This window comes from Lacerta agilis, chromosome 14 (genome assembly GCF_009819535.1).
Source record: "Lacerta agilis isolate rLacAgi1 chromosome 14, rLacAgi1.pri, whole genome shotgun sequence".
NCBI classification, from domain to species: Eukaryota; Metazoa; Chordata; class Lepidosauria; order Squamata; family Lacertidae; genus Lacerta; species Lacerta agilis.
The window spans coordinates 28,967,583-28,990,884 of NC_046325.1; the positions used below are offsets into that span (position 1 = coordinate 28,967,583).

Consider the following 23,302-nt stretch of genomic DNA (forward strand, 5'->3'; position numbering starts at 1 on the left):
CTTTTTTTTTTAAAAGTAAACTGGTGGAAATCCAGCCTAAAATAAGAATTCTGAAAAGCTCATGTGCTGCAATTTGAATGCTGGTTGGTGCTAAAAACAGAGCGTTTTTCGGTTCATTGAATCTCAGATTTTATTGTGTTGTTTTGCATTTTATAGTTCAATAAATACTGTACTGTATCAATATTTGATTTTTTTATGTACAATGCCCTGGAATCCATGTCTGGATGAAGGAATAGAAATTAAGTTCAGATTAGAAAATTTGAAAAATAAAATAAATAGTTCACTGACTTATTTAGGGGAGAGAGTGAACCCCACTGTGTAGATGGCTTCGATCTACATTGGACCCCTGCCAGTCTCTACACATTTGGCTTCTCTCAGCTGGGTCTGTAATGTCTTGGAGCTTTGCGTAGAGATCCTGCACAGTGGTCAGACAGCAGATTAAGGAGACAGATGGGCTGTCACATATTTTGCGCCTAAAGGGCTAATGTATAACAGAATTTCAATGGACTACACAAAAATGTGGATTTTAACGAGCAATGCAAGAATGAAAAACTACATTGTCCAAAACTCACAGGAGAAAATAAAAAGCACATGATATGTACTATACACACAAAAATAACATACGCTGCAAATATATGCATATTTACGCAGGAGTCCTATTGAGGTCAATGGTGCTTACTCTCATTGTAACTGCAGAGACTGCAGCTTACAAGGTGTTATGTTACAAACATGTTTTCATTAAAACTGAGCATAATATAGCCACTTACTTCACAGACAAATTGCATCAAAGGGCAGGGATTATGGTAATCACTTACTGTTCAGTTTTGGCCCTTTGGGACACTTCAGCTGCCTGCTGCCCAGATAATTTTGGGATCTTTGTAACGCAAACAACATAAAACGGGGCAGGCAGGGGAGGAGAGAGGGCAGTGGCACCTTTATTAGGACCAATCAAAGTGTTATAGGAGCAAGATTCTGAGTTCTCCAGTACCCTTCATCAGGCCAGAGGCTAAATAAACTGGCAGAGAAACAGCAGGGACAAAAGACAGATGAGACTGATACTTGTCACACCCAATGCAGGCATAACTGGAATACAGTGGTGCCTAGCAAGATGAAATTAATTCGTTCCGCAAGACTATTTGTCTTGCGAAAATTTCGTCTTGCGACTGCTGTTCGCTCTCTGCAGCCTTAAAACGCGCTGCCACGTGCCTCCGGTGCCAGTCGGGAGGGGAGCCGTCGGATCGTGCCCGGCCACCCAAGATGGTGGGCGCGATCCGACAGCCCCCTCCCGACCGGCACCGGAGCTGTGCGGCTCCGGTGCCGGCTTACAGTGGTACCTCGCCAGATGAATTTGTCTTGCGAAAAACAGCCATAGACGAATTCATCTCGCGAGTCAACTAAAAACTCGCAAAACCCTTTCGTTTTGCGAGTTTTTCATTGTGTGAGGCATTCGTCTTGCGGGGTACCATTGTAGTCTCACCAGGTACAAACCAGACTGCAGTTGCACCCAGGACTATAGGAACCAACTAGCAATCACAGCAATTCCCCCATTTTTGAAAATACAAAACCTTGGGAGTCACTCACAACTTTGTGACATTGTAGTTAAGACTAATAAAGGGGGTTGTGGGTTTGAATTCAGCCCCACCCTCCAATAATGGACCAGAAGAGCCACCAATGATATGCTCAGTATTTCCTTAGCTGTCTGTTAAAAGAATTCAAAATGAAATACTGCACTGTATTGCTTTGCTTTTTACCTAACTTGGAAGATCACCTCCCTCTCTAAAATGCTTAGGTGTGATTCATAGCTTATTTTGTAGAGAACTGGCCTCTTAGTTTTTGAGTAGGACAGGCTGCACTTTGCCAGCCAGTCAGTTAACATTTGGAAACATGACACAGACTGCCCTGCCAACCATCTGTACACATAAACAAAAAACGAGACACATGTTACCTACTGTACTAGGTACGGTTGGAGATGACGAATCAGGGCTTTAAGCTTTTCTAAACCCAACCGCCACAATCCTGCATTTGTCTGCGACAAAGGCTTGGACAGAGAAAACCATCTACCAGCTTTCATTCAGCTTCGAAAAGTGGATTCCTTGATGCACAACCTTCACTGCAGCAGCTCTGAAAGTCTTGAAATATTCAACAGTCAAAGACTGATGGGCAACCCAGACTCATTAAGAAGCCAGCTGGAGGTAAATGTCATGCTCAAATGCTGCCCTGCTGTCATTGCTCCTCGGCCCCCTTCCCAAATCTTTCTTGTATTAAAAAACGTTTGTTTTAAAGGTTTTATTGATTTTGTCTTTGTTTTTAATGATGATGGCTTCATGTATGTTTGTTTTGAATTGGTTTGTGGCCTTTAGCCATGTTGTACCTATAATTTTATTTGTACAACACTTGGAGAACTTGTGGTTTATACTTTTTCTAAAGAAAGAAAGAAAGAAAGAAAGAAAGAAAGAAAGAAAGAAAGAAAGAAAGAAAATCTCTTCTGATTCACTGCTCAGATGCACACCTGAGGTTGTAGGAACTGTATCAGGAAAAAAGCAGGTACTGCTCTCTCCAAAGACACTTGCATGTTCAAAGGTTGGGTGCGTTTTAATTCAATTAACATAGCATGGTGGTGTGTTCTGCTTTTCTTGGCACCAAAATTTTAATGTTTTACACACAAGGTACATGCAAGCCTGACACTCACCTGTGTTAGGGGTGGGAAACATTTTTAACCCAGGAGCTGCATTCTCTTGTTGCCTACCCTTTGAGGGTCACACAGCAGTGGCGGGCAGGGCCAAATGGTGGGTAGAGCCACAGCTGGCAGTAGGAAGGATCACATTGTCCCACACATACATGCACCACACCTGCATGCAGGATGCAGGTTGTATATTGCAGGAGATTTTGGTCAAGCCATCCGCTCTCAGGCTTCTTATCTAGGAGTGGGAGGCCTACACACGGCAGACTTAAATAATTTCCTCTCTCCTGGGAGTCATAGTTCAGTGAGAGCCTAGGGATGTCTAACGGAGAACTTTCATCACCCTGCCAAGATACATTAAAGTGGTGTAAAAATGATGTTTAAGCTATGCCTTGGGAATAATAGGTACCTGTCTTGCAGGATTCTTCCAAGGATGAATGAGTTAATTACTGTAATAGCAGCAGCTCCAAAGCTCTCTGCTTTCAGAGATCCCTTTCAACACTGAAATTTGTCTGCTGAGAAACTCATGCACACCGTAGAAAATTCTGGGTGGTTTAAGTCCTTTCAGGTGGAGCACTGGCCAGGGCCGTTGAACCTCATTACTCCCTCAGCTGAACCATGAAATCACACATTACTTCTTGGCAAATGATCTGCCCACCCACAACCATTCAAGTGTCCCCAGCAGTCACCCGTTGTGGCGAATGCCAATGCTACCACTTCATGACGTGAGAATACCTCTGATGGAGCCAACCAAAGGCCGATCTAGTCCAGCATTCTGCTTCCCACGGTGGTCAAGCAGATGCCTATGGGAAACCCACAAACAGTAGGTCTCTCCTCCTGCTGTTCCTCCCCCTGGCATATGGCATTCAGAGGCATACAACTTGAAATATATCCAGGTAGAAAACTGGGATGAAAAATCTCCATGCCAAAATGATGGGATAGCCATTAATCTATGGCTGTCTTCCCCAACCTGTAGCCCTCCAGATGTTGTTGGACTCCCAACAGCCCCAGCCAGAGTGACCAATAATCGGGGGTGATCATTACAGCCACAGCCCAAGGTAAGTTAGAAAGTGGAAGCTATTTCCAGTGATATTTGGAGCGAGCTCTCTATCCAACTCCAAGAGTGATTCCTCGGCATACTCAATAGCCTCCTGCAGCTGTACACTGCTGGGGAAGATAAGCAGTAGTGAGCAAGTTGTCTTTTGGGAAATGGTCATGGCTCAGTGGTAAAGAGCATGCTCTGCATGCAAAAAGGTGCAGGCAGGGCTGGGAAAGATTCTAGCCTGAAACTGCAGAAAGCTATTGCCTGGCAGTGTTGGCAAAACTGAGCTAGATGAGCCAGTGAACGCAGCTTCCTATGTACAGTTACTGATTTTCTCACAGATTATTCCAAGGAACCCCCATAATACAGCTGAGCAATCAAATTATGCAGGGACTTTTCTTGGGCTGGCGGTACCAACTACAAGGGAACTTTTCACTTGCTAAGAAACTCCCTAAGCTGTTGCATGAGATATCCCAAAGTATCAGAGGCATGCTCTTTAAAATGGCTATCCCTTCATTATGAGTATTTGCAGAGGACAGTAGCCACCAGCCACTCGTGGAAAATTTTCAGCCACTCATGGCAGCTATGTGGCAGCTATGTGGAAATATATTCTGGGTTGATAGCTAAAGTAACGGGACTGACAGGTACTTGAAAGGAAATGATCCATAACAAATTGAAATAGATGTTTAAAAGTACTTCTGCTCCCCCCAAAACAGAGTCCTTTCTGTTGGGGATAATTCAGATGGAAATTCCCAGGTGTCAAAAAAAGGTCATTTATGTATGCCACTACTGTGGCCCGTGTTTCGTTAGCCCAAAAATGGAAAACAAGCAAGGTCTCAACCAAAGAAGAATGGCAGCTCAAGTTGACAGAATATGCGCAGCTTGCAGACTTAACATATAAAGTAAGAGAACAAGAACATACGTTTAGAGAAGATTGGAAAATGTTTACTGAATATATGGGAAATAACTGTGTACAGCTGAAAACGCTGGCAGCATTAAGATAAATTCAACAGTGTAAATAAAATTTGATGGATGCAATAATGGAATATCGAATGGTATAGTTTTTGTAAAATATGCAGGGATTTATGATATGTAAAATGAACCATGGAAAGAGAAGAAGGGAAGTCATAGATATCTCAAGGATGTAAAAAGGAGTACTTTAAATTGTAAAACAGAAAATTCAATAGAAATATATAGAAAAGAAAAAAGAAAAAGAAAGGGAAGATGTAGTGTGCTTCATGGAAGGGGCTCATGGCACTGTTGTTTTTATTGTAGTTGTGGTTTATTATTAATTTTAAAAGTTACCCAAAAATGAGAACAACCAGTGACCAAAGGAGCAGAGCCGCACCAGCCATTAGGCCAGATGACACTGCAGCCCAAGGATACCCCATGTGCCCTGCTACCTCTGCCATTGGTGGAGAAGCGCCGCTGCCATTGGTGCTGATTTTGGGCAGGATCAGTGCGATCGTGTCTGAAACTGGCACCAGTGGCAGTGCTGCTTCTCTGCCAGCAACAGATGTGCCAGGGTAAGCAATGATGGAAGAGCAGGCGGCAGCAGCAGCAGGAGCAGGTAGGTAATAGTGGGATGGCAGCAAAGGCAGGCAAGGTGGCGCTTCCCATTTTGCCTCAAGCAGCAGCACACGATGTGCTGCCCCTGATAAGGAGTTATAGGATTGTAGAGTTGGAAGGGACCCTGAGGGTCTTCTAGTCCAACCCCCTGCAATGCAGAAATCTCAACTAGCTCATGCATGACAGATGGCCACCCGACCTCTGCAGAAAGTAACCTGTGTCCATACACTTAGGTGTTCCATTGCTGCTTGAAGCAAGGCATGTCAATGAATGGGTAAAAAGGTTTTCTTGCTTACGGAACAATCTCCTGTTTAGGGAAGTTCACCAGCAGCCTGCTCTAATGTCCTTTCGGCTCCTAGCAAAGAGCTTTTAATTTCCGCAGATTTAAAAACCTGCGGTGGAAACTGTTTTAATTGCTCCTGTTTTTCTTCTGCTGTCTCACTTGGTGCAGTCTCAATCTTATTTATTATTGGTAATTTGTTGCTGTAGTTTTAGAATTTGCAGCTACAGTACGATTTTGCAGGCCACCCTGGAAACGTTTCATGCTGAAGGGCAAAGTTAATACGTTTATAAATTAATTCATAAGAACAGAACTGCATCTTGGACAGTGCTGCTCAGCAGATGGAACTGAACTCATACCAGGGAACTTTCAGCCAGTGATCTGGCTATTTTGATCATCAAAGTCAGTTCTTCTTGTTCCTCAAAACCCCTTCCCCCCAGCAACATATTGCTATTCCTGCTCACAGCCTCTGTGTTAGGTTTTTCCCCACTATCACTGAGTGCTCTCCCTGTCACGTTCCCCAGAACACTCCTCCTTTCTGTATTCTGCACCTCCCAACAACTCTACTTTTTCTCGCAAACAATCCCACACTTCTGCTTAGGAAATACTGGGGAATGGTGGAGGTGGGGGATATTGTGCAGGAGAGCATCTATGCCCCAGGGTTGGATTGCAGCAGAGAGGCGGACAAGCTGGGGGATGGGGAGCCACCCACTCTAGCATGTAGCTCCTGGCACTTCCCATTACTCTCCCCTGTCGTTTGCGTCGCGGCAACAATGCTTAATTATTCTTGCAGCAAGCTGAATATTTATAGAAGCTCGTATAATATCCATGTAAATAACCAAATCAGCCGGTTATGATTGTTACGGATATAAATACCCGCTGCTGGCGGCTTTCAAGATGAGACAGAGAAGATGGATTGCCGCCGGCACGTTAGAAGCTTGTTTGGATAAACATTGACATTTGTCAATCTCTCCCTGGGGTCTGAGATACGTGAAGGGCTTGTGCGGGATGGAACACCACGGAGGAAGAACCTCAGCAGGCGTTTGAGCCAGTAGCCAGACCCTCAGCCTCAGTTTTGCTGTCACGCTTCTTGTTCCTAGTCCCTACAAACCCATGGTAACCGGATGATGCTTTAGGGTGCTTTCATGTATTATGACCCAAAGACTGCCATCCCTAAGCTCATGTACACAAAACTCAATGGAATTTGCTTCTAAGCAAATATGCTAAGGATCAAAGTATAAAAGCATGTTTGAGCATATCCAGTGCTATAAAGAGGTGTGTGGGTGTGGGTGGGTAGGTTGTTAAAGTTGGACAGAAAGTAGAAGAGACGCATTTTTAAACTAAGTGTACCATGTAGCCAAATGCACATTACACATTAGAATTACAGATACAGGAAAAGCTAAGGGCAACGTGAGCACCAGTGTCCCAAACTGTGAGATTCGTTAATGTAATTAATTTGCACAAAGGGAGGCAATGGGGGCTTGTGACTTCTTGGAAACCACACACAGTTATCTGAATTTCCTGATCTCAGATGCCATGGGTACCAGCTGTGGTTACTCCATGCTGAAGGGAATGCACTCTCGACATGCATAAATACCCTCTCTTCATTATCACTCTACGGATCCAAGGTTTGAATCCTGGTGCAGAAAACAGATTGTGGGGCTTAAGATTTGGTGACCCTCTATATCAAATTAAGCTACGGATGCCACCTTCCCCATCACCACTCCTGCACAACTGACAATGGCTCCTGAAATTTTAATATACCCCCCTCAGGCAACCCAGAATGAAGCAGCAGAATTCCAGTTGCTAGATCCAGGAGGAAAAGTAACAGAAAATGTACATCATCATGCTAGGCTTGCAAAGACCTCAAAGGCACCTGGCTGGCTGATGTTGGAGACCAGAATGCTGGACCAGATGAGCCTTTGATTTGATCCAGCAATTCTTGGGACAATAAGGAGCCTGTTATTCAAGGATGTTGCTTCCTGCACAGTTCTCTCTATTCCGCTCCTCTTTCTCTGCCCCAACCCTTCCTCCCTCTCCCTCCCCCCTCTTTCTGCCACATTGATTTTCCCCTCTCCTTTTTAGTTAGCTGTTCTTTCAGAGCCCCGAAGCACCTTTTCAGAACTTCAGCCGCCTGCCTCTGCGGCTTCTTGCCCTAATGCTGCTGTATGGAACATTTCCCTGGGCTGTAGGTTACATTTCCTTGGAGCCTGATCATTTCCTCCCTGCTCCTGCCTCCTCAAAGCCTTTTCCCCAGGCCCCTTTCTTGCTGCACCTCAATCCAGTGCAGTGTTAGCTCCAGCTCCCCCCTGTTGGTTTCCTTTCGTAAGACCGAACAAGATTTTAAGTGATGCAAACAGCCGTCTCCATGGCAGCCCTGTCAGACTCACTCCCCTTACCCCTTTGGGCCAAGAGCCACGGCTGTTCATCACTTGTGTCTTGTGCGCATGCACCAAACAGCAGATCCCATCCAGGTTCTCGCCACTTGCCCGCAAGGCACCCTGGGTGAGCTGTCTAGGGCCCCTTTCCCTGCTGCTCCACAGATCCATCACTGTCGCCAAGCTTGCTCTCAGCGGCTCAAGCTGGGGGGAAAAACACTATCAAGAGTCGCAAGCCTTGGCGCTGCTGAATGTACCAGGAATGTGGCTCCCAACCTCTATTAAGCATCGTTCAACAAAACAAGCCTGGGAACAGAGATTAAAATTTCTGGGAAGAGAGGTGCCAGGGGCCAGGCTCAATTTCGCCAGAGAGACATGGCAGCTGCCACAACAGCTCTGTTTCCAGAGACTATCTGAGGCACTGGCAGGCTGTGGTTATGCTAGTAGTGTGGATGGGTGTCACAGAACGAGAACACAATTTGGCCTGGTTCGCACATGCTTGCTTCGCCATCTGATGACACTATTAAAGGCATGCCTTGTGTATGTGAACGGGCCATATCGCAGATAGGATTTTCATCAAATGCAAAGCTTTTCAATGGAATCATATTCGCAAACATACACACACACATTCAGCCTCAAGTAATAAAGGGTCCAGTAAGGCAGGCCTCGTCTATGCATGAAGAATTTGATATAGCCGAGACAGTCCCGAGGTGGCAAAATGGGACTGTACCACTTCACACCATAGGAGGGTGATCACATTTCAGAATGTTCCCCTGCAACAAAAATTCCTTGACTGCTGTGCTTATTTTCTATTTGCAGTGAGCAAAGATAACCCCTCTCTCCCTCATTTTTTTTAAAAGTGCAGCAGTTTTTGTACATGGAATAGCATTCACAGTCAAAAGCGGGATCCACAGTCATCCTACCACCTGATTCCCCTGCATCCCCTGCATGTGTAAGACCAGGTCCAAGTGCAGAGCAAACAAGAGAGGGGCATGCATATGCCAAGTCAGAAGGGTTGCTGATCCACTCTGTGGATTCATGGTGACATACCCAACACTTCAGCTCAAAACAGGTTTTGAGGCTAAGCCCCAATAAGCCTTGGCTGAAATGAGATCCTGCCTCTCACACAAGTGCTACTCATAGCAATGTATTCCTTCCCATCCCCTGCACTTGGAAAAAGCAACTTGTAGGGAAGCAGGCATAAAAGTGCTTCAGGCATATATGCCTTTGTAACACTGAAAAGACCAGGCATAAGTATTCGACCTACAACCATTCCAAAAATCCCTGAATCATTGGGAGATGTAGCCCTCACTCTGAGTCCTCTGACATGACAAAGGCAGGGTGATTCTAGATACTCTCTGAATGTGTCCCTTCTACATCCAGTTATGCAATATGAGGTCAAACGGTACCCCAACTACTGTATTTATTTATCTGAAAAGCAGCATCAGAGGCTGCAGTCAAGAACAGAGGAGTGATACTTGGGAGGGTGCTTAAACCTTTTTCTTCACCCTGTTTATCTCCTCAGATTGCCCTCCCCAAACTGCTTTTCTCTCAGGAGAAAAATAACACAGGAGCCATATATTTTACCCTCTCAGAGAAAAGCAGCTTGGGGGAGGTTGCTTGCAAGTGGATAAGCAGCAGGTAGGGAAAGGGGTTAAGCAGTTTCACTCCTAGTGCTCTCCAACTCATAAATGTGGCTTTCCAAGACTGCCTAGTTGTTGTTTAAATAGAAACTCCTATATGAAACAAAACCCTACCATCCACCTCCAACATAACATCTAGTTTGCACACATTTAGAGAATGTACATGGTTAGCGGGATCTGTCCAGGGTTCTGATCTGGAGCATGGCAAATCTGGAGGAGGATGATAGGTTAGTCGTTCTCAATGCTCGTTGGTCAGGGTATACCAAATATATTGTGAGCTATGAACCCTAAAGTATCCACCCACAGATCTGCCCCCCTGCATCTCTGCACTGTTTGATGGGAAAGCAGAATGCAAATTTAATAAATGCATAACTAAATAGCAGTGAACCATGCAATCAGCTCTAGGAAACTGCATCTGACATACAGCAAAGTTATCATCAGAGAAAGCACATCCAGTTCAGTAACATCTAGCAGTTCCCAAACTTATTTTTCCTCATGGACCACTTGAAAATTGCTGAGGGTCTAGGCAGACCACAGAATAATTTTCTTCTGCCTATTGTAGCAACTGTAATACACTGTGCTAAGTGCTGTATGGTTTTTAATTATAGTTTTAATGCTTCTTTTATTTCTTATATATTGTATTCAATTGTATTACAGTTTGAATCCCGTAGAAATAAAACTGCAATACAATAAAACACAATATAAGAAATAAAAGAAGCAATAAAACTACAACTAAAAATCTATATGAATATTCAGTGCGATGGATCATCTCCTATCTTCAAGCACAACTCCACAGGCATGCTGTAGTCCACATGAATGCTTGTGGGCAATAGGTAGCATGCAGACAACAGTTTGGGAACCCTAGTTCTAGAGAGATTAAGAAGGTAGGTGAGGATGTACTAAAACTATTTAGGTTTATAAGGCTGGGCAAGAATTAAACATCAAGTTTTGGTTGCAACAAACCCATTAGTATAAATCTGTGTTCTTTGAACCTGGGTCCCCAGATATTGTTGGACTACAATGCTCATCTTCCCCAGCCAGCTTTATCAATGATCAGGGATGATGGGAGTTGTAGTCCAATGAAATCTGGTGCCCTCAGGTTGAAGATCACTGGTATAAATTGTATCATCATTGTAAGGCAGAGACAAGGCTTTTCTGGAAAGTGTGGGCACGAGTTCAAGTCCTCTGAGGATGAAATACTGCCACTTTTAATTCATGTTGCAATAGAGATGTAGCCCTGACTTAAGCCTTGAACAGTTATCTACTTAGACAGGTAAGCAGGCATTTATGCAATACTGCAGCGGCAGGTGGGCTTTAACTTTGCATTCCTGGTCAGCAACTAGTATGGCAATTTTGAACCACTGTCTTAGTACCCACAACCTGAAGTGGCCTGCCTGCAAATCCTGTTGCCATAAATGCCAATTTCTTCACACCTCTTTTGCCACTAGGTCTGAAATGTTGTAGAGGAGAGACAGGGAACATCTCTAAGCATGATGGATCTGACCTATGACCTTACATGTTAAGCTTAGCCATTCATGCTGGGGTTCCCCAGGAAAAATTCAAGTGGGTGCTGCCACTCATCTCATCTCATCCCTCCCTCCCTTCCTTCTTTTTTTAAAAGAAAACTTCTCTAGGAAACCACAGGGGACTTTCCGAATAGCTTTTTTTTCTGCTGGGTCTGCTGAAGGAAGTTCCACTGCTCTCCAGAAAATATTGTGGTGTCCCAAAGACAACGTGCCCATAATTGAAACTGAGTGCCACGGCCTGTGGCCTGTGTGGCAGAATGTATGGGAGTATTTGGCCTGGAATATCCGGTGCTCCAAAATGTTTCTGACACTCACACTCAGCCGAGCAGAGCAGAGCAGGCAGCAAAATGGAATCAATGCATGGAAACGCAACTGGCAGGAAAGAAAACAACATTGAAAAATCAAACAGCCCAGGGGAGTTTTCATGCAGAACCCTTTTCTGCTGGGTTTGGCTGCCTCTGGTGAATCGCTAGCTGGCACATCAAGCAGCACCTTTCAATTAGGGATGTGCAGGGAAAGGAAAGAGTGGGAAAGTGAGAGAGAGGGAGAAGAAAGAAATCTTTCATGTCTGGCATCGTGATGCTGTAAATTCCACTTTCATGCTTAATAATAGGAGCACAGAAATGTGAGCTGCAGGAGGTAAATGAGCCTCTCCGTTTAGCACTGATATCACCTGGCCATACCTTTCCTCTATCTATGAAGCCACTTTTTTACTGCAAGTCCTTCTCTCTAGTGTGGTGTAGTGCTTAAGAGCGGTAGACTCGTTATCTGGGGAACCGGGTTCGCGTCTCCACTCCTCCACATGCAGCTGCTGGGTGACTTTGGGCTAGTCACACTTCTCCGAAGTCTCTCAGCCCCACTCACCTCACACGAGTGTTTGTTGTGGGGGAGGAAGGGAAAGGAGAATGTTAGCCGCTTTGAGACTCCTTCGGGCAGTGATAAAGCGGGATATCAAATCCAAACTCTTCTTCTTCTCTCTAGGCTTGAGTTCTCAGCAGAGGCATTTCCGAACCACTTTGTTGCCTGACTCTGCCCTGACCCCACCCCAGCTACTCTTTTGCCAGCCCCCGATCTGCCCTATGTATGCTGATGGTGCTAAGTAAGTGCTCTGGCTACCATCCTGCAAATCCTATTGCAGCATGATTTCTCCAAAACTTCCCTCATCCCGTTAACACTGCGCAGCTATAATGTACACAGAAAGGTAGGGAAATCATGGCTGCTTGGCAGCCACTAGCTGAGCAGCTGCGATGTCACAGAATGTTTGCAAACATTCCAAATGCAGACTTGGGAGTTCTGGAAGCCTTCTTATAAAATATTAAGGTTGCACTCTTAAGTGAACACCACAACTCATACCTGTGCATAGTCATCATGTAGGAGAGAGCTGCCATCTAATCTGGTAAGAATCCAGTCAGATGCCAAATATTCTCATCACCAGAAATGAAATGCACTCTCCACTCCATTTGAGCTCCACTGCTTCTTCCTAGGACCCATGAGAGTGATACAGAGCTGCATTATGTTTTTTTAAAAAAATTCTTATTTAGATTACCGGTACCTTTTCCTGCCCTGGAATAAGGAAGGATACCTGCTGCTCCCAAGGGAAGCGGAGGGATTCTGAGGCCATAAGAGAAGATTGGTAGGAGAAGGAGTGCCAAGCCAAAGCATGACTCAGTGGGAAGAGGAATCGGCTAAAGGGCAAAACAGCTTTAGCAATGGCTGCATTTGCTCAAGTACACAGGAGAGGCCGCCCCTTGCAGCTGGAACAAATCATTTTCACCGTAATACAATCAAGACAGCTGAAACCCAACTGACCTTTGCAGAACCCTTTGTTCCTAGAGAGATGGCTTTCAGAAGAGGATTAGACAAATTCGTAGAAGAGAGGTCTATCAGTGACCACTATCTGTCATAGCTAAAATAGGCTTCTGTGTTTAGCAGCAGGGCACCTCAAAACACCAGATTGTAGGCGCAAAGTATAACAAAAAGGGAAAGACTCAGGAGAGCCTGCTTAAGCCCCTTCCTTGGAACCTGTCTCACAGAGTAGGCCAATTGTGCTTCCCAAGTATAAAGTAGAGCTGCCACCACTTCCTACAGCCCTTCCCGCCCCCTCAAGACATGAAGAATTTGGAGAAGGCTCAAAGCAGTTGCTTTCAAAGGGGCTCTGAGTCAGTCCACCCTGCACTTCTTGGGCCAAACTTGCCGCTCCTTTCTGGGGTATGTAGGGCTAGATTCCAGCTGTTTATCTCACCCTGGAGGTCAAAACATCTTCCTCATTTCCCTGTCAGACGTATCCAGTCTCTCATGTAGAATAGAACTATGTGCTGGTCTTTCGCAACCCTGATCCTAAACTCCAGCAGCATGAAACCGAATTGATCTAGACAAGTGGGGGTTGCAAGAACCCTGAGGTTGGCAAACACACACACACTCCAGACCCCAATGGCCAAGATTTAAATAAACTTTATTTAGAATAGAATCATAGAGTTAGAAGGGACCCTGAGGATCATCTAGTCCAACCCCCTGCAATGCAGGAATATGCAGCTGTCCCATAAGGGATTCAGACTTGCAACCTTGGCATTATCAGCACCATGCAATAGAAGGAAAGAAAGAAGGCAATGAACAAGGAGAAGACTGAAATCCATTGGAGTTCTGTGGATCCTTATCTACACTAATAACTTTTTGGCATCCACCTGTCTGGAGATACCTGACAGAACATGGGATGTTTTGCACACAAAACATGTGCTCTAACGCTGAGTTATGGTTCTTTTCCTGCTGATCACCCCCTCCTCTGTGATTTGTAATCCCCCTTTAAAGGCCATCTAAGCCAGGTACCATTACCACATCTTCCAGAACCAGCAGGGAATTCTTTAAGTCAATTATAAACTGGGTAATGCATTTTCTTTTGGTCTGTCTCGAACCTACCAATGATCAATTTCATTGGGTGACTGACCCCAGCTCTTATGAAAGCAGGAAGAAACAATTCCCTCTGCCCACTTTCTCCAAACTGCACACACTTTCATAAAACCCTGCTGCGACCTGAGTTTTCTTTATGCTGTGCTTGTGAGCAACGAGACGCATGCAACTGGCTAACACTGGACTCGACAGATTTAAAAGCAAGTCTCTGAAAGGTCTTCCGTTTGCGGGGAGCCTTGGATAAACCCTTTGCTCAGGGTTGTTTAGTGGGTAGTTCCCTATAGGAGGTTGCCTGCTCTTGATGGGGCTACACTCCCTCTGAATGAGCGGGTACATAGCTTGGGGGTACTTCTGGCTCATTTGCTGAGGCTCAGTTGGCCTTGGTGCCACAGAATGCCTTCCTTCAGCTTCGGCTGATGGCCCAGCTACACCCGTATCTGGACAGGGATAGCCTACCGGTAACTTTTGTCACCTATGCTCTAGTAACCTCTATCTTAGATTGCTGCAACGTGTTAGGTGTAGGGCTGCATCTGAAAACAGTTCTGAAACTTCAACTGGTGCAGAATTCAGCAGCCAGGTTACTCACCAGGGCAAAATGGTTTAAGCATATTTCACCAATCCTGGCCTGATTGCACTGGCTGCCAATTAGATTCAGGAACCACTTTGATTCTCAGCTACCACCCCTAAGTCTCCATCACTGTGGGGTGCTTGCCTCACAGCTCAGTGTTCTGCAACCCTGGGCCCTTAGACTTTGTTAGACAACAACAGACCATTGGCTATGTTGGCTCGGGATAGTCACAGTTGCAATCCAACATCTGGGCAGCCAAGGTTGAAGAAGACTGGAAGTAGAGTGTGCATTGGAGGATCATTGGTTGGATACGTGTGGGGGCCGCATAATGAGGGATAGCCAATGGGGTGCCCTCCAGATGTTGTTGGACTCCACCTCCTATAATCCCTAACCATTGTCCCATGGTAGCTGGGTCTGATAAGAGTTCAACGACATCTGGGGGACAGCTTATTACCCCTGCCTTAAGTTTTGTGTGGGAGGGGTGGGCCCACCAGTTCCTCTCCTGTATCGAAAGGCCATCAGCAGGGCAAGTCTTGAACCAGCCCGAAGTGTCTCATTTCTGTGGTTGCTGGGCTATTGACAGAAGAGGGGGAACATCCCTGACCTTTTCTCTTTGTGAAAACACAGCTAATTGCCTGTGTTTCTCCATTCATTAGGAAAAGGTCCAAGATGCAAGGAGATGAGAAAACATTTGCATGCTCTCCTCTGGGTGACATCTCTTCTTGTCCTCAGTGAAGGTCAAGGGCAACCAGGGTTGGCTTGGAGACAAGCTTTCAAGCTAACACGTTCCTCCCCCTCCTCCCCCCAGGGTTTATTTATCCTTCTGGCTGCTGGCACTTTTAAGGATGTTATTCATCCAGTAGGACTTTTTATGTTCCCAGAAACATAAATCAGGAACCTTGTCACTTTTTTACGGCCACGACTAAATATTGCTACCTGGTAATGCAGCCTCTTAACAGCATTTAGAAGAGAACCACGTCCTTCCTTTTGTAAGGGCTGCTGGCACCTTGGCTGAGGTTGTTTTATGGAGGAGTTTAATAGAGGAGCCAAACATGAAGTCCTACTTAGAAAGGAGGGAGCTGCCACAGAGATTTACAAGCTAAAGGACCAGCTTCTACTGGCAGAGAGAGGTGGAGGACTCCACCACTCAGTTTACGCAGCAGAGGAGTATTCTGGCAAAGCTATGTGTCTCATATCCACACTAACATACACACACTACCCCAATAAAAATGCTGCATGAAGAAAACACGGATTCTCTGTAATGGATTAGTTATGGAAATTTAGCATCTGTGAACCACTTATCGTTGCAAGTTTTGGTCAAGCAAATTGAGGCCCTTGGCTTTCCTCACCTTTCTGGCAATCTCTATATCCTTGCTCATTACACATTACCTTCTTTGAACACCTGAGATGTGTTCACAGCACAGTTCTGTAGGCACACAACAGAAGAACGCCTGAAAAGCCGCAACACTTGTTATGCAAAGTCCCCCTTGAACATTGATCTTTTGCAATGATACCTGATACCTGCAGTTATATATACACTTCTTTGATTAGAAGGTTGAGTATCATCTTGATCTCCCCATGCCTAGTTTTAAGAGGAGGTGGAAATATGCAAAATACATTGCCATACAATAGCTGAAGCCAAATCAACTAGTCTTTGCATTACTTTTTTTCTAATTTTGCCTGTCATGGGAGGAAGTAATGTCCTCATAAGGCAACAAAGGGATACTCCAAACACTGGAAACAGCATCAGCTGCACTTCTGAGATTTTAGCAGGCATTGCTTACACACTTCTTAGCATATCTGTGCAACCACAGGACTAGAAACTTATGTGTCTTTTTAAGGAAGCAGAAAGCCTTGGGAAACATAATTCTGCTCGATATATTTGTTGAGGGGGAGATTCACTACTTCAGGGAGGCAAGGTACCCTTTTCAGCAGGAGGGTCACATTTCCCCAAGGGCAACCTTCCAGAGGTGGGTGAGGCAAACCAGGCAGAGTAACAGATAGGACTGTTACCTTTGCATAGTAGGCTACATTTCAGATGAGCTAAAGTCAAGAGATTTCTACAAACACACATATTTCTAAAGCAGTCCTTAGCATTCTTTATCAACAACCCATAAAGCGGACAAATATTATTCTCTCCATTTTGCAGACAGAGGTGGAACATGGGCTGCGACTGAGAAAATAGCCCTAAGATGGGTTAATGGCAGAGGTAAGATTTCAACTGGGACGTTCAAGCCATAAGGGGCTAGTAGACAGTGAGGTTTTTTTGTCACCCCAAAGCCCCAGTAATTTCATTTTTATTCTTTTTTAAAAAACTTTTATTCTTTTTTAAACAAAAAAGGGGCTGTATCTAACTAGGTTCTACTCATGACTAACTTTTGGTAGATATGTCCATTAATTTCAATGAGTTTACACCAGGGAGGTCCTGATGGGGAACATCTTAGTGCTGCCAATCGTAGTTGGGCTCACTGTCAGTACCGGTCAGTGAGCCCTGCTTGCAAAACAGGAATTGGGAGCTCACCTGAAGCTCCCAATTATTTCTCTGGAGCCACACCCTTACCTATTCCACAAATGACATCACATATGACATCAGGTGTACGGCAGGTGGTTGTGGTTGAGAGAAAATGGCCTCATGGGTCAAATTGGGAGCCATGCCGTGCCTGATTAGGCATGGAGGTCAGAGGTTCCCTTCCCCTGAACTACAATTCCCATCGGCCCCAGGCAGCATAGCCAATGCTTAGGGATAACAGGCGTTATAGCCCAAACCCAGAAGGCACGAGGCTGCGGAGGCCTGCTGTCACCTATGCTTCAGGGAGAGTTTAAATCTCCAGCCTTGACCCCTGCTTTCTATCTAATGTTTTTTGGGTGTGGGTGGGTGAGGAAGGCCTTAGTTTTTAGATACCAGCCCCTGCCTGAGTGGATTTCATACCAAAAATCCACTTCGGTATTTTTATGCTAATATTTGGACATCCTCAACTCCTTTTTATCTTGTGCGCCAAGAGCCAAATTAAGTGTTGCTATGGCAACCAATATAGCTGATCCTCATTACGTTTGTGTGTGTTTGGATAGTACCCAACAGTGTTTCAAAGCTTTGCTATGCTGTTCAGAAGCGGGGCAGGCGGGCTGCCCTGAGATATAGATTTGCCTCAGCTGTGGCAATTCTGGCCCTTTAACCTGGCAGGATTCTTTTACTAAGCTGCGTTCGGAGAATGCTCTCAGGAGAGTCACATGCTGGGACTGAGTGCTGGGAAAAGTTCATCGCCTCAACCTCAAAAATGTGGCAAGTGCCTGGAGCCGCGGGGGGAAGGCAGTTCAGAAGCAAGGAGGGCCTCGCTCAACAGCAAGCTGCTCAGGCTGAGGGGGTGATGCAGATCTTGGAGAGCCAGAAGCATGCACTCGCATGGGATTGGTCCTGACTCCCAGGAGCCATAGGATCAGTCTCCTCCAAGTTGCAGATCTCTCCTCCAACCTAGGTGCCAAGGCAGGGGTAACCAACACAGAGCCTTCTAGAATACAACTCCTATCACCCTTGACCACTCACTGGCCTAGCTAGCTGAAGCTGATGGGAAATGGAGTCCAGCAACACCTGGAGAGCAGCACATAAGGAATAGGGGATTGGTGCTTTTGCTGCAGAGCTTCTGGTGTGAGTCCCATTGTCAAATCTTGGTTTGAGCAGTAAAGCCTGCTCTAAAGCAACAGAAGACATGGGAGGGGGCTACCCAAGGAGTTGAACGGCGGCTTAGAAATAAGTGTCTGACAGCCTTGGGACGAATTTGGCAATGAAAGTCTGCTGAATGTGCTTTGGATCTGATAAAAAGGCTACCGGCAGGAAGTTAATACAGCAGGGTATGCAGAGGCCCAATAATAAATCCACAAAATTTGATCTTTGTACTGATATAGATGAAGATGTTCCGGAGCTGTCAGACAAGGCCGAGGAGCATGTCATGGCCAGGGGCAGTTCTTTAGGCCGAAAGGGCACAAAATTGACATGCCTAATTGATGAAGATGGGGACTCATACCAGTATGTAGATAAAATCCTGTTTCTGATCTTGGTGAGCCACACATGCTATAAATGAATAAATGGGTAGATGAAGAACCTGGCAATCAGACAGGCAAACACAATGAGTTTTCTCCTTACCTGTTTCTCCCCATATTGGCAAGTACTCATCCTGCTGAATGTCCAGCATTATCTCCAGGCCATTGCCTGTCCCACCCTTGAATGTGGTCAACAGAGGATGCCCATCATCTCCTGAGTTAAACATGTAGCACTTCCCATATTTCGTAAACACCTAAGAAAACAGAGAGGAAGAAAGAGATTCAGTGACACTGTTGGTGGCCTATAGGTCCTAAAAAACCTGATTCTACAAAGAACCGTCTCAGCAATTGGTTTGCAGGGGAGGCACCTGTGTAGCCCCCTTCCGACTCTACAGTTACAGTGGTACCTAGGTTGTCGAATGGCTTGGCTTCCGAACAAATATTTTTTGGAAGCCAAATGTCCAACATGGCTTCCGTGGCTTCCGACTTAGTGCAGGAAGCTCCTGCAGCCAATCGGAAGCCGTGCCTTGGTTTTCGAACGGTTCTGGGAGTTGAATGGACTCCCGGAACAGATTTAGTTCAACAACCAAGGTACCAATGTATATGAAAACTGGCTTTAGCCTTGAACAGGAGCACTCTGTGGGTGTGTTACACACAACAACATTTTATCGCGAGTCCCATTTGTGGAGCTTTTACATTCAAGACAGTTTTGCTACACAGTACAGGCATATCTCTGTATTTTTCCATCGCTGCTTATTTCTAGCTTCTCCTAAATGTACCACCTCTTAAGCATTTCTAAAATCCACACCTTCCACTGGGGCTTCCACATGTTATTTTCCTTTGTGGAAGGCACTTGACTGAGGTAAACTAATTACTCATGCGTTTCCTCAGCACCATTGATCTGACAAATCCCTTGTGTTTCTGGCGGATCTGTGAACACCTCAGTTACTTTGTGAGAAACATCTTGCAAATGTTTGGGGGGTTAAAGGTAAAGGGACACCTGACCGTTAGGTCCAGTCGCGGACGACTCTGGGGTTGCAGCGCTCATCTCGCTTTACTGGCCGAGGGAGCCGGCATACAGCTTCCGGGTCATGTGACCAGCATGACTAATCGCAGTGCTATTTTCCTAGAAAAAGAGGTGCTGGAATTCACCATAAATGGCGCCCACCTAAGAGGTTCCAGAATTGAGTTCTGGGTGAAAAAAAAGCCCTGGGGTTAGGGTTTCTAAAGGAGAGACAAAAAGCAGCAACAGCAGCGACCAGATCTCTCTACATGGAGGTGCCACTCATACTTGAGTAAAAGGGAGTCTGTCACATAGCACCCTAAAAGACCTCTGGAAGCAGAGAAATCCATCAAATAAGGAGAGATATGATGTGGCAGCTGCTGCAAGGAGGGGGGGGGGGGCTGAGCTGCTGTAGATACTCTCAGGTCTTTGACCCTGACCCTGCTTCCATCTCAAAAAGGACACACCAGAAACGTGGGAAGCGTCTCAAGCCTGGATGTCATTGTCACATTTCCACCAGGCTATTGTTTACCTCCCAAAAAACAAAACAGTGGCTTATGCCACTGAACTCCAGAAGCATTCTCCATATCAACACATAACTCTTAATATCCTTTTCAATTGCTGCCTCACCACGCTGCGGAGAAGAGGGTCTGGGGAAGAAGGGAAAGATTTCACAGCACTAAGGGTTGGGTCCTCCTTAACGAGGCTGTTTGCGATTTCCCTCAGCCACTGAGACAAAAAAAGGCTGTTTAATAAGTCTCTTGGCTTCCCTGGTTCCACACCCCAACCAAGCCAAGCCAGAAAGATCCTCTTTGCACACTTTACGTAGCAATTGAGCCCTGCTGCAGCTGCAGCGTTGTTTCCTGCAGTAAATGCATAAAGCGTGAAGGGTAGACTTGTGCCTGAACACTTGGCGGGGGGGGGGGAAGATGCGCTACAGAGCCCCAATTGGCCATGGCTCTTCGGCGCGTGTCCACTATGTGTTTAGCAACGCATGCCTGCCCTTCACGCACAAGTTTCCCTTGCAGGTTTTTCTCTCAATCTGTTTCTTGTCTGTCAGGGCCATGTGTGATTAAAAAGGAACACCAAAGACCAAAATCCCGCACCAAATATGTTGGATTTTGCCAGCCTGCACTTAGTATGCAAATCAGGCATATCTGCATATTTTTCTTTTTTGGTTTGAAAACATGATTCTACGGTCCTTCACAGTACAGTGGTACCTCTGGTTAAGAACTTAATTCATTCCAGAGGTCCGTTCTTAACCTGAAAGTGTTCTTAACCTGAGGTACCACTTTAAACATAATTTATTCTGCTTCACCTAGTGACTGGGCAGGACTGTTAGGATTCTTGCTCTGTGCTTGCAGTCATGGGATTATTGTCTATCACATGATGTTGTATGTTTTCATTCCACATAGTGGGAAGTAATGGAGACAGGATGTTTGGTATTAGTGTGTTTCTGTGATGTAGGACTATTGTCCTTTGTTCTTTCTCTTTGCTGTCTGATGAGAAAGAGGAAGGAGCTAAGTCAAAATGCTCCAAGTGTATTATATGTATATAAATGTAGTTTAGCCAAAATGCTGTGCTACTGAGTTCTGTTACGCAAACTGCTAACACTTTGCAGGATCCTAAGCGTGCTAATGCCACTTGGTATCAGTCGCTGTGATGTTCAAGCTGGAGAAAGCGTTTGAAGCTCACGAATGACCGACCAGGAGGGAGAGAACATGCCAGTCGGGCATGTGTCTCTACCAGGGTCATACACACAAGTAGGACGATCCTAACAGGGACAATGAGTTGTGGGGGGTAGGCACTGAAACTTTATCCCTTGGCCACTGGAATCTTGTTCAGCTTTAATGAGAGTATGGGTTTAGGATTGCACACTTACCTTCAAGCACACACACACATATATGTACTTGAAAGCTGCTTAAATAAATAATGGCAAACAGAGAAAAGCTGAGATTCTCAAGAAGTCACATTTTATGGTTCCCTGCCTCTCATCCAAAAAGCTGCTGCTTTAGCAAAAAATACATAACAAGGGAGTTGTACTTATTATATTCTGATGTATGCTTGTTTTTTTTTTAACAGAATTTATTAGCATTTTCATAATATAACACAAACCCAACCCCACACCTACAAATACAAAAACAAATACAAATACACATAATGTCAGGATTCTTCTTCTTATCTATATACCTTGCAAAAAAAAAAATTTCTAGTTCTGAATCTTGACGTTTGACTTCCCCCGCCTATACACCTTCGGTTTTAAATCAATATACTATTTCCTTAACAACTTTTCTCTGTAAAAAATTTAACTTTACTTAAAAAGAAAAAACACAATTGTCTTAATCTTTGCATTATAACCTAGATCTTAACCAAGTATTCTTATAGCTAAACTTATTTCTTCTATCCTTTATCATGCTGCTTTTGACTTAAGATTCAATATCTCCTTACTTATTTAAAATAAACTTGTAATTAACAGACTTCACACTCCGATTTCGGATACCATGGCAGACCATTTGGATTATACATTTAATATTTCAACCCACTCCCCCTCTGTCCATTGTCTTTTTCTGTCTTTCACCAGAACCAAATCTCCAATTGTCTTCCTCTAAGTGTCCACAGGTCCAGGCTGCATCCACAACAAACCCCGCATCGAGCCTCAGGGTGTTCATCCCCTCCATTCTGGGTTTCTCCGTTTCTTTTTCTTCTTCTTCTTCTTCTTGTAGAAATCTTAATTCCTTGTCCCTTGCCCCCGAGCTGCCACCTCGGAGTCTGGATATTGTAAATTTTCCCGTTCCAGGGCTGCCACCCCCAGAAACCGGCCCCCCTTCCTTTCGGAGTTGCCCAGCCATCTCAAACCATCCTTCAAGCGCCCCTCCCAGCTCTTTGCCAAGGTTTGTTTCCATTGTGTAAAACTTTTGAAAAGCCTCTTCTGTGGAAAGTAAGTCCTTTTCATTTATAATTCCACTCAAAACTTGTAGTTTTCGATTAAGCAGTTCCAGTTGCAAGACAGTAAGCATTTCCTCATCCTCCAAACCAGAGTTCAATACCAGTGCAAGCGCAAAGTCCAGCATTTTAGGAGGGAGGGTGAGTATCAAGTTTCAGTTCCTGTCTCTTCCTTCCTTTGTTTCAGTTTTTTCCCACGAAAGTCCAAGTCGTCGCCATTTCTCCGATGCCGGAGTATAAAGACCAAAACTTCAAATGGGGATATTTTTTCCCCAGTTAACCCCCGAAGGGAAATCTCAACAGTCTCAGTTTTCAAATTCCAGATACTTTCTATCGATTGTTGTAGCAGCAGTCACTTAAAGAGTTAATTCCTTTCATCTCCCGAAGGGAGGGAGGCGGGCTGCCTTTCTTCTTTCCCCCAGATCGTTCCAGGAATACAAAGAGTCAATCAATTACTCACCGCCTCTGGGTTCTTAACAGCTCATTAAGGACAGGTAGAACTTAGACGCTCATCACAGGCTTTGTCGCCGCATTTACATCCCGGTTGGGGCATGTCCCCTATAGCCCGGCTCCGTCGTCCCTTCACCCCCACTCCCCCTTTACAGGGGGAGCGGGGGAAGGGTTCGGAGCCACAACGGGCACAGCCGGGGAGCCCAGGGTGCGGGACGCTCTTCCCGCACCCCAACCGGAGCCCCGCTTTGCGGTAGCAGGGCTCCTAACCCCCGGGATGG

At 45.3% G+C, this 23,302-nt stretch overlaps 1 protein-coding gene across 3 annotated transcripts in view; it reads right to left on the reverse strand.

Annotated features, from left to right (window-relative positions):
• LOC117058281 (acid-sensing ion channel 2) overlaps window positions 1-23,302 on the reverse strand; it is a 386,757-nt gene that overhangs the window by 46,905 nt on the left and 316,550 nt on the right. For all 3 annotated transcript variants that reach the window (XR_004427853.1, XR_004427852.1, XM_033169345.1), the window contains exon 2: window positions 18,729-18,879. Coding sequence is in view for 1 of the 3 variants with exons in the window: in XM_033169345.1 (XP_033025236.1) it covers window positions 18,729-18,879 (151 nt within the window). In the remaining 2 variants the exon portion in view is untranslated. The remainder of the gene's footprint in view (window positions 1-18,728; window positions 18,880-23,302) is intronic.